The 16,793-nt window shown below is 43.1% G+C and overlaps 1 protein-coding gene across 1 annotated transcript; it reads right to left on the bottom strand.

Annotated features, from left to right (window-relative positions):
- Positions 1 to 1,640: 1,640 nt before the first annotated feature.
- OXTR (oxytocin receptor) lies at positions 1,641 to 15,531 on the bottom strand. Its single transcript, XM_060271373.2, has 2 exons — positions 14,243 to 15,531; positions 1,641 to 2,051 (listed from the first exon to the last, which is right to left on the bottom strand). Exons 1-2 carry the CDS (start codon positions 15,159 to 15,161, stop codon positions 1,804 to 1,806), a joined length of 1,167 nt encoding a protein of 388 aa, XP_060127356.2. The 5' UTR covers positions 15,162 to 15,531; the 3' UTR covers positions 1,641 to 1,803.
- Positions 15,532 to 16,793: the final 1,262 nt, after the last annotated feature.

The raw sequence follows: 16,793 nt of genomic DNA, 5'->3' as shown, positions 1-16,793 counted from the left end.
TATCACACTGCAGGTGTGTAGCTCCCAGCTCCTAGAATTGAGGACTTTGACTGTTCTAGATGAGGCTGTACTCACTCTGAAAGAACTGGTAAACAGTTCTTGGAACCATTGTTGTCCATGGAATCCCAGGGGGCAAAAACCACCTACCAATCAGTGTTGGTTATCTTTTCTTGGGTGGGCAAAGATACTTTGGCTAATGTGATTCATGCATTGGAAACCTCATGTTTAGACTATTGCAATGTACACAGTGTAGGGCTTCTCTTATGGCTGGTATGGAGTCTGTGGCTACTGCAGAAGGCCATGATCCACACAGTGAGTGGTGGCCCTCACCAGATACATATCATACCTGTACTGTAGAACCTGCACTGGCTGCCTGTTAGCCACCAAGCCAGGGCTATTTACATATAAAATCCCCAACAACTCGGGAACAGATTTACCCAGATTTCCCTTCCACTGCCTGGCAAGGGCATTAAGATTTTTTTAAAAAATGGAACCTGGTTAGCCTGGTCACAGTCTGATGACCATCAGTTTGTGGGATTGCGGTGGTAAGCTTTTTCACTAGTAGCACTGGTGTTGAAGAATTAATTCTCTGCTTAAATGTAAGAGGCCCCGTCTGCATTGGCATTCTAACAGCTTTTGAAGATGCATCAGTTTATGTTGATTTCTTAACCTGAGTGTCCTGTTCTTAACTGTGTATTTTAATTATGAATATTTATATTTTAACAGTTTGTATAACTTGCTTTTAAACTTTGTGAACTGCTTAGAAGCTCCCCCCTCCCTTTTTGGCATTAAGTGGTATATATATATAAATGCAAAATAAATAATATTCGATATCTTGGTAGTCAATATCTTGCAGTCTGTGATTGTCGGCATGCCAATGGCATTTAGTTATGAGACAGTGCCGGCAGCTGGTGAAATGTGTCTCCACTACAAATCCTGGGGATAGTCATTTTGTTTTTATTTTGCTGCAGTTATTATTTTTTTAGAAGTCTCTGTGAGCAATGGGATGTTATCATGCCCCTATCACTTCCAGTAGTCATTTGGTTTCAAGCTTCTCCAAGTGGCAATTATTTGTCTTTAATTTTTTTAAAATAATAATAATAATAATAATAATAATAATAATAATAATAATAATAAAGGTGAGCTTGCTCAGACCACCAAATCAAAAAAGGTCTTAATTCTGCATGGATAATTTTTAAAAATAAATAAAAAAGATGCACATTAACATTGAAATGCAATGGGCCAAACTGCTCTTTGGGGGCATGAATAAATGGCATGGAGCATTTCAACCCATCTCTATCTGAAAGTTCATTTTGTGGTGGGCATTTCCACATTTGATCTCACTCCCTGGCCTGAAAAGTTAATATGGGGCAGGGAGATAGTTATTCTATTGCAAGTGTAGTTTGTCTCCTAAAACGCCTCCACTTCTATCTGATCCATGCTCTAATAGTGTTCAAATAGGAGCTGTCCTCCACTTTGTACCTGTGGGCAGATGTTGCCTTATGGCTTCAATGACTTGTGGAGTCCATTGTGTCTTTTAAAAACACAGCACTGGAACCTTGAGTTATCCGTTCTGTGAACTACTACTTAGACTATAGCTGTCTTTCTGCTATCCTGCTCCTTAAATAATGAGTACCCTGCACATCATACACACATTTTAATATATTTTATGTAATATATTATATATATGTATATATGTATTTACATCCAAACACTCCTGTATACCTCTATTTCATATTTTTAAGCTAAGGCCAGTCTGCCCATCTCGTTGTGGCACAGTTCTTGGAGGCACAGTTCTCCTCCTCACGCTGTGGACGGCTGAGTGAAGCTCCTCTGACTGGAGCTTTTGAGGCTCAGGACGAAGGTGGAGGAGTTGCTTTTCTTGCTAACGCTCAGGTCACATCCTTGCCGAGATTTTAAGTACCGAGAGGAGCAGCAGAGGAAGCGATGCAAGAGGTCATGGAAAAGATGGCCTGTGAAAAGCATGTAGATCCAGGGGTTACAGCAGCTGTTCAGACTTGCTAGGAGGGTGGTGATGATGAACGCCACTTCTGTAGGGGAGAAAGGCACCACAGGTAAACAAACAGTGGGCAATTCTGTAAAGTTTTAGCTACAGCACGATTTGCTGGGGGGGAAGGGCACATATTCCCACCACCATGCCAGGAGGGTCAGAAACAAATTTGAAAGTGTTATAAATGCCCAGCTTTGGCCCTCCTTCAGCCCAGCATGTCCTACAGTACTTTCAATGACATTAACAGAGGTGGAAAGCAAGAAAATATGACATGATCCTGGGTGAGTGACCAGAACTGTGTAGAAATTGATAAGAGGTAAACCGACCTTACCATTTGGCAGTACCAGCAGATGCAACTCAGATGGCAATTTTTTGACATACAGTGGTACCTCGGTTTAAGTACACAATTGGTTCCGGAAGTCTGTACTTAACCTGAAGCATACTTAACCTGAAGTGAACTTTCCCATTGAAAGTAATGGAAAGTGGATTAATCTGTTCCATACGGGTCTGTGGAGTACTCAACCTGAAGCAAACTTAACCCGAAGTATGAGTGTAATTGGTTCTGGAAGTCCGTACTTAACCTGAAGCTAACTTTCCCATTGAAAGTAATGGAAAGTGGATTAATCCGTTCCAGACAGGTCCGCGGAGTACTTAAACTGAAAGTACTCAAACCGAAGTGTACTTAAACCGAGGTATGACTGTACATACATACATACATACATACATACATACATACATACATACATACATACATACATACATTGAAAGAGCAAGAAACTATCACTCACTAAAATCCTGCCCAGGTGCTCCATGTTAAATCAACACACAAAGGGGAAGTGAGGCTGCACCCCAACCCCTACATTGTGTGCACTGAGTCCTCCCTCCCACTGCATCTCCACATACAGGGCAAAGGGATTCAAGGAGATGTCATCTATGCCTAAAGCTGTGAACACCAAAGTTTTCATGAGACCTGATTGCAGGTGGTTCCAGGTCGCGTGGAGGCCTACTTGAAATGAGGCTGCACTTTAAATTTTAATACTGTATTTTAATCTGTATTTTAATTAATTGTTTTTATGTTTTATTGTAATTCTGTTGGTCTCAGCCGCCCTGAGCCCGGTTTTTGACTGGGGAGGGCGGGGTATAAATAAAAATTTATTATTATTATTATTATTATTATTATTATTATTATTATTATTATTATTAAGTCCCCCTCACTAAAGATGCTGCCTGATTCCAAAAATTAGAAAGTAGAAAAATCCATTGCTACTACTGAGAGAAAAAGCAGCCAGTTACCATGTCATTTTTGTAGGGTCAGCCGGGGGCAGGAACGATCCACAGGCATAATGCGGGAATTAATCCGGCCCGTCTCTCCTCTCCCATCAGCGTGCAGCATACAGGGAGTTTTGACAGCCCTTCCCAACGATTTATTACGACTCATGTCTTGGAGACACTGAGCACATATTCAGAGTCCAGCAGAGATAAAACTCAGACGGAGCCAGGCTGAGGTTGTGTACTAAAAGCTACTTTATTAAGCGTAAGGCAGAACAAAAGAAAACATGTCTCCTCTGGCTGAGAGAACCCCAAAGAAGGAAGAAATACAAACGAAAACAGAATACAGCAAACATCCGCTCCTGTGATTCCAACAATCTTTGCACGGGCATGTGACCTGCACAGTGAGAGGAATAGAAACCTAACAATTTTTAGGCATGGATTTCTCCGTTTCACTCAGCAGAAAGCTCAAATCTTTTTCAGATGCTAACAGTTGGACTATAAAAGCAACTCCAAAATCTGATTTGCTTTGAACTAGGGGTGGGGTGGAGGGGTGGAATTCAATTCAGTTTGCATTTAAGGCAAGTCAATCCAATTTGCACTCCCTGAAATGATGTGAGAACAAAAGCACAACTTTCTTTCAAAATTCGCAGTTACCTGGATTTTGTGATACGGTTCTCCAACCAAATAATGTTTACAAAAATACATATACTAGGGTAAAATGTGAGTTATAGTAGTGAAAATAACTGTTAATAACTGAGGAGCCACCAAGAGAGCATTCTGTGCAAAGTAAAATGAAGCCTCCCCATCATTGCCCTATTCTTTGCTTTCAGGAAATTGGAGGTCAGGTTTTGAGACTGCACTAATCATAATAAACTTTTACTACAAAGCCCAAACTGTGTTTGTACTGTCTCATAGGATTTGTGGCCTATTATTTTGTTTGTGCTGCTGTAAAAGTGTTGCTGAAAAGTAATTACAATATGATTGCTTTCAACGGTTTAATGTTCAAGGAAATAAGGCCTGTTAGAATCACTCCCTTTGCATGCTAGATGGAAAAATGGAAAAGGCTGGAGGAACTTTCGCATTCGTTAACTACTCTTTAAAATTACCAGACATTTTGGCAGCTCATGAATAAGTTGCACTTTCTGTGAGGTCTAATTTGGCAGAGTCCAGTCTTACTCAAAAAGCATAACTGGGGACATTGAGATCAATGTCAATTCTCAGACTGCTGAGAGTCTGAGGGCCCTGCTCCTACCTCTCTTCACCAGGCCTAGGGCTGCTGCTGCCCAACGTTCTTTTAAACTGCTTTTAAATTGTGTTTTTAATCTTTTTTACAAAATTAAAACTCTTTTTACCTGTTTTTATGGGTTTGGGGGAGGTTGTTTGGCTGTTTCTGTTTATATTTTGATTCTGTATTTTGTGTTTTTTATATTGCAATTTTATCTTGTGAACCACAAGATAATTACACGAAGGCCCATCGTGCACCACAGCCACCTATTCCCAACATGACAAAGTATTTAAAAATCACAGGGAATGTTGTTTATATAATACACACACACATCAAAAGGCAGCATAAGTTGCAACACTGAACAGCTGGATCAGTCCAATGACCAATCTAGTCCATCATCCTGTTCTCACGGTGGTCAACCAGATGCCCAGGACCAGCCAACCCATGAAGCAAGGTGAGACAAGTCAACCCAATTTGCACTTTCTGAAACAATATGCAAACCGAGGCGCAGCTTTCTGTCAAAATTTGCACTTATCTGAATTTTGCAATACAGTTCTCCAACCAAATGTTGTTTACTAAAATGCATACGCTTGGTTAAAGTGTGGGTAATAATGACTATATTTGGCAGCAGGATCCAGCTTCCAAGGAAGTGCCATGGTGGCAGCAATGGCTGCAGTGTGACCCTAGAGGCCAGACCTGCCAATGCTGCCTCTACAGTAGCCTCTTGGTGAATAGGAGGCACTGCTGTTCTTCTCCCACCCCCAGGGAGGAAATGGTGAGGGCTGCCTCTGGGGTCTCCTGGGGTCTGCACATGCCTGGCTTGATTCAGAGTGGGTCCTTTCCCCCCCTGCGATGGCCTTTGATTCCCACTTCAACTGTCAGGTAAGGTTGATTTGATTCCCTCCTTTGCTCCCAATGTAGATCTTCAGTCACCCACTCTTCCTGGGTAGCAGGCGACACCATTTTGCGGTTCACCTCAGGTGCCAAAATGTCTTGGGCCAGCTCTGCAGATGCCTACGGGAAGCCTGCAAGCACTCTGCTCACTTTTGACTCCAGGCACAATGCCCTGGAGTGGAGGCTGCCCATTCATTTGCCCCAACTGAATCTTTGTCAGTAGCAGCACTGTGCTTTGGATTCTGCAGGGTGATCTGTGAGAGGCTGCCAAGCAAATGGCCATCTTGTTTGGACAGGAGGCTAAGCCAGATGGGTTGTGTTTGCTTACCCTTCTAGTGCTGCCGTTTTATATCCTAACTGATTGCCTCAGGCATACCCTTACAACAGCTAGGCATGCCAGGGCCATGGTCCTGCTTGCTTTAAAATGTTTTGTTTTTAAAAGTGACCCATATTCATATTCAGCTGCCCTGTATCTGCCAAGAAAGCAGTATGTTGAGCTCATGTGGGGTCTTGCCTTTGAAGTGTAATAAATCATAAAGCAAACAATGGTTTTAGCTATTGCTAGCAAAATGCAATGGGTAGTATATGTTCGTGTGAACAGAGGACTTGCATACCGTATTACAGGGATCTCTGAGTATCTGGGCCTGTGCAATGCAATTCACATGTACACCTCTCTCTCTCTCTCTCTCTCTCTCTCTCTCTCTCTCTCTCTCTCTCTCTCTCTCTCACACACACACACACACACACACACACACACACACACAACCCCTTTAAGTGAAGATTGAGTCACCTAGCAGCATGGATGAAAGGCAGGTTTCTTCAGGTGCTGTCCTTTATCTTTGCCAATGAGTGTGAATGCAATCTCTACTTTCACATGGGAGAAAAGAAACAGGCTTATTTCTTCTGCCCCTGGCAACTCCATTCACTAAAAGTCATATATATACCGGTAGTCCTGCCTCTTCTTAGTCACATGAGTCTGACATTGTTGTTGCTTAGTCGTTTAGTCGTGTCCGACTCTTCGTGACCCCATGGACCAGAGCACGCCTGGCTATGGCAAGAGTCTGACATTGGAACATCCCAATTCTGGAATTAACTTAGATAGATGCATATTAATATAACAGTGACCCATAAGAGGAAGGGTTTTCATTCCCCTTGTTGCTTGGTCCACTACAAATGGTCAGAGACTGCTCATGCATTTTCATTAGACTTGCAATAATATCTAATTTATCCAATATGAGTTGTGTAACTAAGAAAAATAGCACAATATCCTGACAAACACAATGTTATGGGTCCAAGGCAAGATTCATATCCGGCAAGCTCCTTTTACAAAGGTTTACATAGGTTTTATAGTAAATGTAGTAGGTTAGGTGTCTTTATATATAAATAAAGTGCAAGACTGTCATTATGCAGCCCCAATTAAAAGATTTGTTGTGCTGCATCACAATCCTGGATTTGCATGAAGTCAGGGCAGGAGGGGGGGGGAGCAAAAGAGGAGGCAGCTTGCGCAACAGCAGTGGCCATGGCATTAGAGCAAGAAGGGATGAGCATTGAGAGGGGGAAAGTGGTGGTTTAAAACAACAGCTGATGTTTCAATAAAGCAGGGGAAGGAATGAACTGAGAGGAAAATGGGGGTTTTAAACAATGGCAGAGGTTTGAGTATAGTACTATGTAATATTTGAGGCTTCTGCATTCTTTATCTCTCTCACATGAGGTAGCTGACGAATGGAAAACAGAAAAGTTTCAGTACAGTGAGAAAGGAAATACAATGAAAGGGGGGAAAGTGGCTGTTTTAAACAGCAGCAGAAGTTTGAGCAAAGTGGGGGTGGAGGAATACAGAGGGAAACTGTGGTTTTTAGTAACAACAAAGGTTTCACTAAAGCAGGCCACACACAGTTGTGTTGTCTCTTCTATTAAGTAACTGATAAACTGTGTGTGCGCGGATGCAGGTGGCGCTGTGGGTTAAACCACAGAGCCTAGGGCTTGCCAATCAGAAGGTTGGTGGTTCAAATCCCTGTGACGGGGTGAGCTCCTGTTGCTTGGTTCCTGCTCCTGCCCACCTAGCAGTTTGAAAGCACATCAAAGTGCAAGTAGATAAATAGGTACCGCTCCGGCGGGAGGGTAAACAGCGTTCTGTGTGCTGTTCTGGTTCACCAGAAGCGGCTTGGTCATGCTGCCACATGACCCAGAAGCTCCCTCGGCCAGTAAAGCGAGATGAGCGCCGCAACCCCAGAGTCATCCGCGACTGGACCTAATGGTCAGGGGTCCCTTTACCTTTACCTTTAAACTGTGTGTGCATTTTTTTCTGTGTTGCTGTACATTAGGTTTTCATATAGGCTAAGATATCCACAAGCTTTTTTCATTTAAAGGTACTTCATGTGCAAATAGACTTATTGAAAGATATATACTTTAGTTAGATTGTTAGCTTTTAATTACGTCCTTGCATGTGAACCAGTACATATGTACGGTATGTCATAGAATCATAGAATTGTAGAGTTGGAAGGGACCCTGGGGGTTCTATTTTCATTGTTCTTTTTGTTGGGATACTACATCTTTATTTATTTTTTTGTTTTTTTAAATTTGACATAGCTTGGGGTCTAACCATGTCCTAATCATTCTCTGGATAGCAGGATGAGCTTGGCTATCCACATTGTGTCTGTGATGTATACAGATACCCACATGTATGTGTGAGGTTGGGTCAAAGGTTATTGCAGGCTACAGCGTCTTTTAGATTACTGTACATGGTGAAAAACAAAAAAAAAAGGCAATCTAAAAATGTTTAGACAAAAAGCTATTATGTTTGAAAGAGCACAGGGTGAAAAGGTATCAAGACTTCTGACGCACATTTGTTAATATAGGGGCACAACAACTCTGCCCAGAAAAGCTCTTTACAGCTCTACATATGGAGACTGGAAGATAAACATTTTGCTCATTAGGAAACTTTTCATCGTGCTGCTCTCTCAAATGGGTTTTTGTATTCCAAACACCTGACCCAGCCATGCCTCTGTTAATCAGAGTGCTTTGCTTGGTGGATTGTTAGCTTTTGCACTTTGCATACACCTTTCCAACTGAATGCATATTAGCCTCTGACAAGCGCTGTAATGAAAGTTATTGTGTGATCCTAATCTTGTTGTCTCTGTTGAAAATGTCACTGTGTGCCATGTGACTTACTGGAAAATCTGTGGGATTTACTTCACAGTTCAGATGGCAATCTTGGGGATCTTTTTTCTTGACCGTTTTGCCTCTCTGGGCTAATCCCTTGAATCATTCATGTTATTGTAATATGGATTAAGTACTGGTAATTATAACGGATCAGCTTGCAAACTTGCAATAGAAAGCAAAACAATAGCTATCGACTGTGTTGGGCTTCCATATGGCAGGGTCCATGCCCCCAACCCCTCTCTTCCAGAGCACAAATAGCCATAACCACTGGATTGTTCACAGTACTATTTTTCCAGAAAAAGAGGTGCCAGAACTTCCCACGAACACCTCCCTTATTCTCATATAATGGCAATGGCACCCACTTGAGAGGTGCCAGAATTGATCACATTCTCTCTACTGGGTTTTTTGGCTTCGCTGGAACTCTAGTCAGGCTCATTGATGTTCCTCTCCCCTGCCCTGTCCTCAGCTGTAAGGAACTCTAAAGCCTCACCGGCAATAGTTGTATCTCTCCCCAGTTGTTATTTATCTGTCCTATCCGGGAGGAGAAAGAGGCATGTCTTCCCTGGCTATAGATTTACCTCTCAGCCATTTTCCAACAGCAAGCCCTGCTGACCAGGGCCCCGATCCAGCATCCACGCTGGAGAGGAACACAGTGGGCAGTGGGGTAGGCCATGCCACCCATTCACAAATAAACACATTCTTATAACCATTGCCTGTTGAAATATCCTCCCCTCTTGCAAAAAAATAAATAGAAACACAGCCTTTGGAATTCCAGTTAATGGCTTGAACGATATTTGCAAGTACAGGGAAAATACAGCATCAACAACATGTCACCTCAGCTTACTCTGCACACAACGTGGGTGGGTCGTTTGGATGCACTGAAGGAACAACTCACCACCACCACATAATATCACAGCACAACACATCTCTAGATGAACATTCGAAAGCCATAGTATGGTAGAGTAATACCTTTATCAGGACCAAGTCAAATGTCACAAAGCAGTGTGCAAGCTTTCAAGTTTTCTGGAACTCTTTTTCAGGATGGAAGACTGACAGTTAAGAAAACTGCAAGCAAGCAGAGATGGGGAGGGTGGGGGGGCACGGGGGAGAAAGTTGGGCATGATGTAAAATCCCCAGACTCCGTAGTCCGTTAAAAAAAAATAACTCTGTGTGTCTTAATTATATTAGATCGTGCTAGGCACAAAACAGATTTCAAGATGCAACTACGACTACCAGGACAAAGAAACAATAGTGGTTGTTTCCCTACTTTAAATCATTTCCCCTTGAAAATGCAAATGCCAGCAGTCACTTGGATCGACACTAAACAAAGCACACGTGTCTTTAGCGAAGTAAAGAGCAGATAGTCCCCCAAAGCTAATTTTAGGCAGTTTCACTAGGTAAATTGCCAATAGAATTTGGTAGTATTATGTATCTAGTGTTTGGTCCAGGGCATGTAGCCCCTAAAAGCTAAGTTATTCGTTAGGTGATCATCTTCTTGGATACTTTTCCTGAATGAGTAAATTCTATATCCTCTAAAACACACAAAAGTTGTAGGTAGTATCAGTTGATCCTAGAAATTGTATGTAAGTATTTTATTGTTATTGTTACATTGCTTCAGTTTTTGGGTCCCCCCCCCCAGTGCACCAACCAAGCCATCTATATTTTTTGTGGTCCAGATTCTAGGAAAGCACCAAAAAATAAGCCACAAATGTGGCTTTTACTCATCATCAGTTTTCAACAGAATAGGAACTGCTAAAGAATACTCATCAGGAAAGCCTAATGAGCAATTAAGTTTTGTGAAAGTTCCAAAGACTCCCAAGTGCAGTATTGTTAACATCTCTCCTTTTAGGATATAGCTGAAATGACAGATCATAAAGTGTCTGTCAACATCTGGTTCTAGTTTGCCAGGAGGCTCTCCCTGCTTTTAAGCTTCTCTAAGCAGCAAAATTCTCCATGGGTGTCTTGGCTCTCACTAAACTGTGTAATGGAGACAAGTATGGTTACCAGATTAGGAAAGATCAGGATTGAACACTAGTATCCTTCATAAAACTGTCACGGGAGCAAACTCTTGCCTTGACCTACAGCTGCGAGTCATCAGATGGTGAGTAAACAAGTTGGCGCATGCGTGAACCAGCCCCAGATTCATGAACCTATCCCCTCTTTCAGTTCTAGAGGGAACCAGCTAGAACAGCAGGCTGCCACTCAGGACCAAACAAAGTATCTAGGTTGCCATTCGCTCATTCCAATATATTTTGTGCAAGCACACAGTGATGCCTCGGCTCATTGTTTTGAAATAACTCTTCTGAAAGTGGCATTGGTCCTTCGTGGACCTTAAGGATGACAAAAGTGAGCAGTTCATTGCCCTTGATTTGTTCCCTGTATAAGGCCAACCACAAGATGAAGAGACCCCATTTTCCTTGCCCTGGACCCTTGTTAACTTTTGGAATAATTGGTAAAGCATTTCAAGGAAACGTTTAGCTTAGGACTCTCTTAGAATTTTTGGCTAACAAAACACCTTATCATAGATAAGGAAACTTCATGGGGGTGGGGGAAGCAACATTGCTCAAAAGGTGACATATAATACCAGGGGTTGTTTAATTCCTTTTATCACTCCTTTTCCCAATTGAATTTGTTCCACACTTTTCATTTTACTGTTATCTCTGGTGAGAGATAAGTGGTTTCTCCGCACTCCTCAATTCTCACTCCTCTTTGCCACCTACTGTTTCCTCTCTAGTCCATGCTTTTTATGCTCTGTCACCTTTTGCAGATAAAGTTGTGGTTGTCAATTTCTGCTTTTGCTAGTGAAAAAAGTTTTCAAACAATGCTCTTGGTAAAGAATAAGACAACGGTCCCTCTGGTTCACTTAGCAGGGTATGCACAATTAATGATAATCATTTCAGACAGCCTGACAAAAACCTTTCAGTCTTCCTGTGATGCTGGAAAGAAACAGACCAGATATTGGAAACATTTCTTGCTATTTACAAGAAGCATTTGGTTCCCTGAAAGTATTAACAGGTATTAACAGGTTGTAGCAATCTGGTGCTCATTTCCTCAGGCATACAGGTAAGGACTCGGATCTCCCCAATCATGACAAGGCATGCTGTGGGGATAGACCTTGCTGATCTGAAGGAGCTATAATTGTCACAGAAGCCCCACCCAACAAACATAGTCTGCATTATGCAAGTACTTGGGTTGAACAACTGCTCCAGGACTGTCTGTGTCTTGGCTGGGCAGTGGCTTGTGCCAGTTGGAGAAAGCAGTGTCTTTTGGTAGTGATTCAGGACCCTGTGAAAATGTTTTACAGACTATGTTTCCACACTTCTCTTCACTGCATCTTTTGCAATGTTAAAGCCCTGCTGCCGGGGTTGTTTCGCCAAAGAGTACTTGCCCCAAAATTGGGTTTTGGCTTCCAGCATAACAACAAGCAGAAGGTGCTTGTTTCCTGAATATAGTTCTAGAAGTATGTAGCAGGAAAGAAAGGCTAGAGAATATCTTGCTTCAATACTTGGTACTCAGACATAGGCACTGATATTTATTTCATTGCATTCATATCACGCTCTTCCCCTAAATAGGCTTTGGGCAAAGAGAAAGTCTCTTGGCAAAAGTGTCCCTTTCTCAGTAAGCTTCATGGGCTAAGGGATGAATCTGGGTTTTCCACACTCAAACCTAGCATTCTAGTCACCCGCAGCACACCGGCTCTCAGTTCAAATAAGAAGTAGCAAAAGTATCTTCTCCCCCGCAAGGGAGGAAAAATCAACTGGGGAAAAGATGTTGAATGGGGAAATGATTAGAGGAGAAAGTGTTAAGCAAGACTCCTCCATTCACTTGCGGTATCCTGGTGATGCTTGTTGTTGAAAAGAAAAAGAAGAAAAGGGGAGGAATGGACTAGACACAGAAGGGATTCCGGGCTTGAGAAATCAAGTTTAGACCACAGGAGCTAGGTGTACAGGATATTTCAGCTGTCCAAGTGACATCAGTTATGAAAACTTAAAATAACAGAACTGGAAGATACCTTACAGGTCTCTTAGTACAGAGAGGGACAGCTAACTAGCATCCAGTCTTACCTAGCTCTCATCATCCCCAGCAAATCTTAGTGTTAAATCATTTGCCTATATTCACTTGCAAGGAAATTGTTCCCCACCCTGAGTTTTAACAGGTGGATATATTTTTTTAAGGTGGTGGTGCATATAATGCCTTGGAAATGTCCGACTACGTGCTCTAGGTAACTCCAAACCCTTCATCCCTAACTGACACTGACTTTGGAGCAGTTCTTGATGTCACATTAAGGGGTTCAGGTTGTGCAGCAGAATATGCTTTCGACCCGCTGTATGATCACTGGGACTCTTGAACCCATGCCTTTACATGGGAGCATCAGCATTTGAAGTGATATGAGGCAACATGTGAGTTTTGTCTGTGGGGTTTAATCATTCACACACACAAGTTGCCACTTGATCAAACATTGAGCACCCATGTGTGGTAGTTGATAGCCTTCAGTAGCTTTTCTACAGAGTGTTGTTGTTGTTTTTCTGTGTGCTGCTGGTGGATAAATGCTACATGGTTAAGAATTCTGAAAGGTAGCTTTAACCCATTTAGAGAGAGGTGAGTGTTTCCTATTGCAATGAGAGACTCCCCTCATAGCTCTAATCCTCTAGCTCTAAGCCCCCGGGGTGAGGTCCACTGGCAGTGGTTTTCAGAGAACAACCTGGAACCTCCAGACTTTGTGTACATAAAGTTCCTCCCTGACACAGAGGGGCAAATTAAGATTTGGAGAGGAGGGGTCACAGACACTCAGTAACTGACATCCTATCTATATGCTAAGAGATCACTTACGCCAACCTTTGTGGGCAGGTGAGAGGTAGCTTTTACAAGCAAAAGGAAACTGGAGCAACCACTAGTTTCAGTAAAGGAACCCAATCGCTGTAATTTTGTCATTGCTCAAGAAGACACACCTGGTCATCTCAGTTCACAGCGTGGGAGACACCTCATTGTCAGCCCTCCATTCAGCTTTAAACTCGCCGGTCACTGATAACCTGGCCACCCATTCACAAAATTCTTTTTATCATTTGGTCTCACTTCAGGGTGAACCCAGAGTCTGTGAATTCATCAGTATTTTCTTATGAATAACAGTATTTTCTTATGAACATTTTATATTGTTTTATGGAAACCATTTACCCTTGTTAAATAAATAGCAAACAAATAAAGAAGCCCATAATATATTAGAGATCTATAAATGCATTCTTCTCTTTCCTGCTGCTCATTCTTTCTTCACTTGCCTTACTATCCTGCTCCCCATTTTCAGAACATCTAAGCCCCCCATTTGGGCAGGCAAGGCAGTGAGAGAGAGAGATACCATGTAACATACCCAAGGTCACATAAATAATGGCCAAGGTCTCCCAGGGTTACATCTCAACCTTCTCCACCCCATCATCACTCTGGCAAGTAAGCAAGCTGGTCTTCTTGCCATGCCATCTTAACAATGTCTCGATTTATTTTATTGATTTATTGTTGCTGAAATACCTCTTGCATATCTTATTTCACATTGCGCTGCAGATCAGCCGGTTTGATAATGAGCTCAATTGAGAGACCCCTGTATTTTTAAAAAAGAAATTATTGGGTGGCAATTCTCTACACTCATTGCACACAGCTTGTATAGACAGGGAAAGGAGGAGAGCAGACTGTACCTTCTTTTGGAGCATGTTCGTCCCACGCAATCCACATCTGCACAATGAAAAAAGGAGTCCAGCACATAATGAAAGCTAAGACTATAATGAAGGTCATTTTGACAGTCCGGATCTTGGCTTTGGAAATGAGTTTGACACTGCTGACCCTGGAGAGGGTGCCTCCATGGGGATTCCTAGAGGTCAAGTTCACATTGGTCTCGTGAAGGGTCTTTAGCTTCACATTCTGCCAAATCTTGAAGCTGATCAAGCCATAGCAGATGGTCAGCATGACCACAGGGATAACGTACACAGTCAAGGTTATCCAGGTGATGTAAGCTTTAGGTCCCCAGGGTTGGATGAAATTTGCCCAGCAATCGAACACCCCATTATCCACATCCTGCATGGAAAATATTTGGAGCTGTGGGATGCTAAACAGAAGGCACACCATCCAAGTGAGGAGGACAGACAATCGGTCCGACCTCCTACGTAAGGACCTCAAAGGCTGGCAGATGGCCAAGCACCGATCCAGGGACATCAGCAAGAGCATGTAAGTGGATGCAAACATCCCTACCACCTGCAGGTATTTGATCAACTTGCAGAGGTAATCTGGCCCAATGAACCTGAAGGTGATGTCCCAGATGAGCTGAGGCAAAACCTGGAAGACGGCCACCACCAGGTCAGCGATGCTCAGGTGCTTCATGAAGAAGTACATGCGGGAGTGCTTGTGGCGGGTCGTGTGGATAGCCGCCAGCACGCACAGGTTTCCAGTCAGGGCAAGGAAGAAGATGAGGCAGAGCACGGCCACCTCCACCTTGGCAACGTTCTCATTCCGCTTCACGTGAGTTCTGTTGCTTTGGGACGTCTGGTTCTCCACGCTGGAATTGCTCAAGGAGCAGTTGTACATCCACGGGTCACTGGCGAACAAGCAGAGAGTATCCATGGCTGGCTGCTTCCCATCCAGTGCCTTTTGCTAGAGTGATCTGAGGGTGTGGGAGCCTCTCTCTGTGAGCTGCAGTGTCCCCTTCACAGCTCTCCCTTCCTTGGGACCAGGCCTTTCAGTTGAGCTTTCCTTTTTCTGCAACGCCCCTTTGCTCCCATTTGGTCTTTTCTTTCATAGATATAGATATATCTCCACTTCGCTCCCTTTGGGTCATTCGCTAGTGTTTGCACATGAAGAGGAGTTGTGAGTGGCTTTCCCCTCTCTGCAGGCTTACCTGCCCTGGGGAAAGTCCGGGGCTGAAAAGGTCCACGCAGCCAGCTCTGTCTTCCTGCTACCTTCAAAATTACTCGACCCTCTTCCTCCTGGGCTCCTACAGCAGTCACAGAAAAAAGCAAGGAAATGTATTTTTACTAGAAATCAGAACCACCACCCTGCATCCCTGCCATCCTCTCAGTGCTGGACCCTTCCCAGAATGCTGCTGTTATTACTAAGGCACTCATTCAGTCTCAGGACCGTTTCAGTTTGTTTCAATGGATTGCTCCAGTTTACTTTAACGCAACAATGAGCCATTGGCTCATTGGTTCACAGAGTCCCTTTTGAGCTGCAGTGTTTATTCCAACATAACAGCACATGCAGATCAAGGGAGCGACTAAATAAATAAAAACTAGACACTTGCAGATATTATCTGTTCTTGCTAAACATGACTTTCCCATTTGCAAAGAAATCCTGCTTCTTACCTTTAACTCATTCCTTTCTTTTAGAAACTCATTGGCTGTAGAGTTCTTTTCTCCATTCAAAATGTATTATTTCCAGGTACCCTTCTCCAGATGAGATGATCCAAGGATTTCAGGTGAGTGTTTAATCCCTGTGACACATCCAGCTGCTCCACAAGTTTGCTCTCAAATGAATCCAGGAGGACAGAGTGGAGGGAGGAGGAGCGGAGGCTGCAGTCAGCCCTTCAGAGTCATTCATGGGCAAAATATACTGCTACTGTCTAAACACTGCGGAGTTCTGTTTTTCCATTAGGTGGCGGAATAGGCCACCGCTTCGCTCTCGTTTGCAGTGAAGGAGTAAAAAGCTCAGAAGAGACAGGATTGAGATTTCGCTCAACAAGGACCGCTTTCCAAATTAGTTTTAGATGTGCACAGTTACACACAGCTGTGTCTTAAGGCATGGGGGGAAATGCAAAGCCAGAACCCAAAGAACAGCAAAGTCTGTTCTATGAGTCCAGATTTGGAGGGGGGGGCAGCTACCTTTTGCTAACACCCCTCCACACAAATCCCTACTGTGCCCTTGCTGCATGCAAGACCAGCCCAAGATGTTTTGCTGCCTGAGGCAAAACAGCAAATGGGTACACCACCAATTGACATCTATAATATCCAAGACTCGCTGGGCTGTTTTGGTGCTTGAGGCAGAAATAGTCATAAGCACCTCTCCCTGAGAGCAATAACAAGCAAACAAACCACAATAATAATTGACAATTTCCTGCCCTTTCATGAAGCTCATCTGCTCAGCTGTTGGAAGTGACTACTGTACTCTGCCTACTGGAAAAGGACAAATTGCTGTCAAAACTGAAGGGTGTTTTTAAAAGATGATAGTGAGGTGACATGCTGCTCACCCACCCAAAATGGA

Source organism: Zootoca vivipara, chromosome 2 (assembly GCF_965207765.1).
Source record: "Zootoca vivipara chromosome 2, rZooViv2.hap1.1, whole genome shotgun sequence".
In the NCBI taxonomy this organism is placed as follows: Eukaryota; Metazoa; Chordata; class Lepidosauria; order Squamata; family Lacertidae; genus Zootoca; species Zootoca vivipara.
This window is presented reverse-complemented; position numbering and strand designations above follow the sequence as displayed.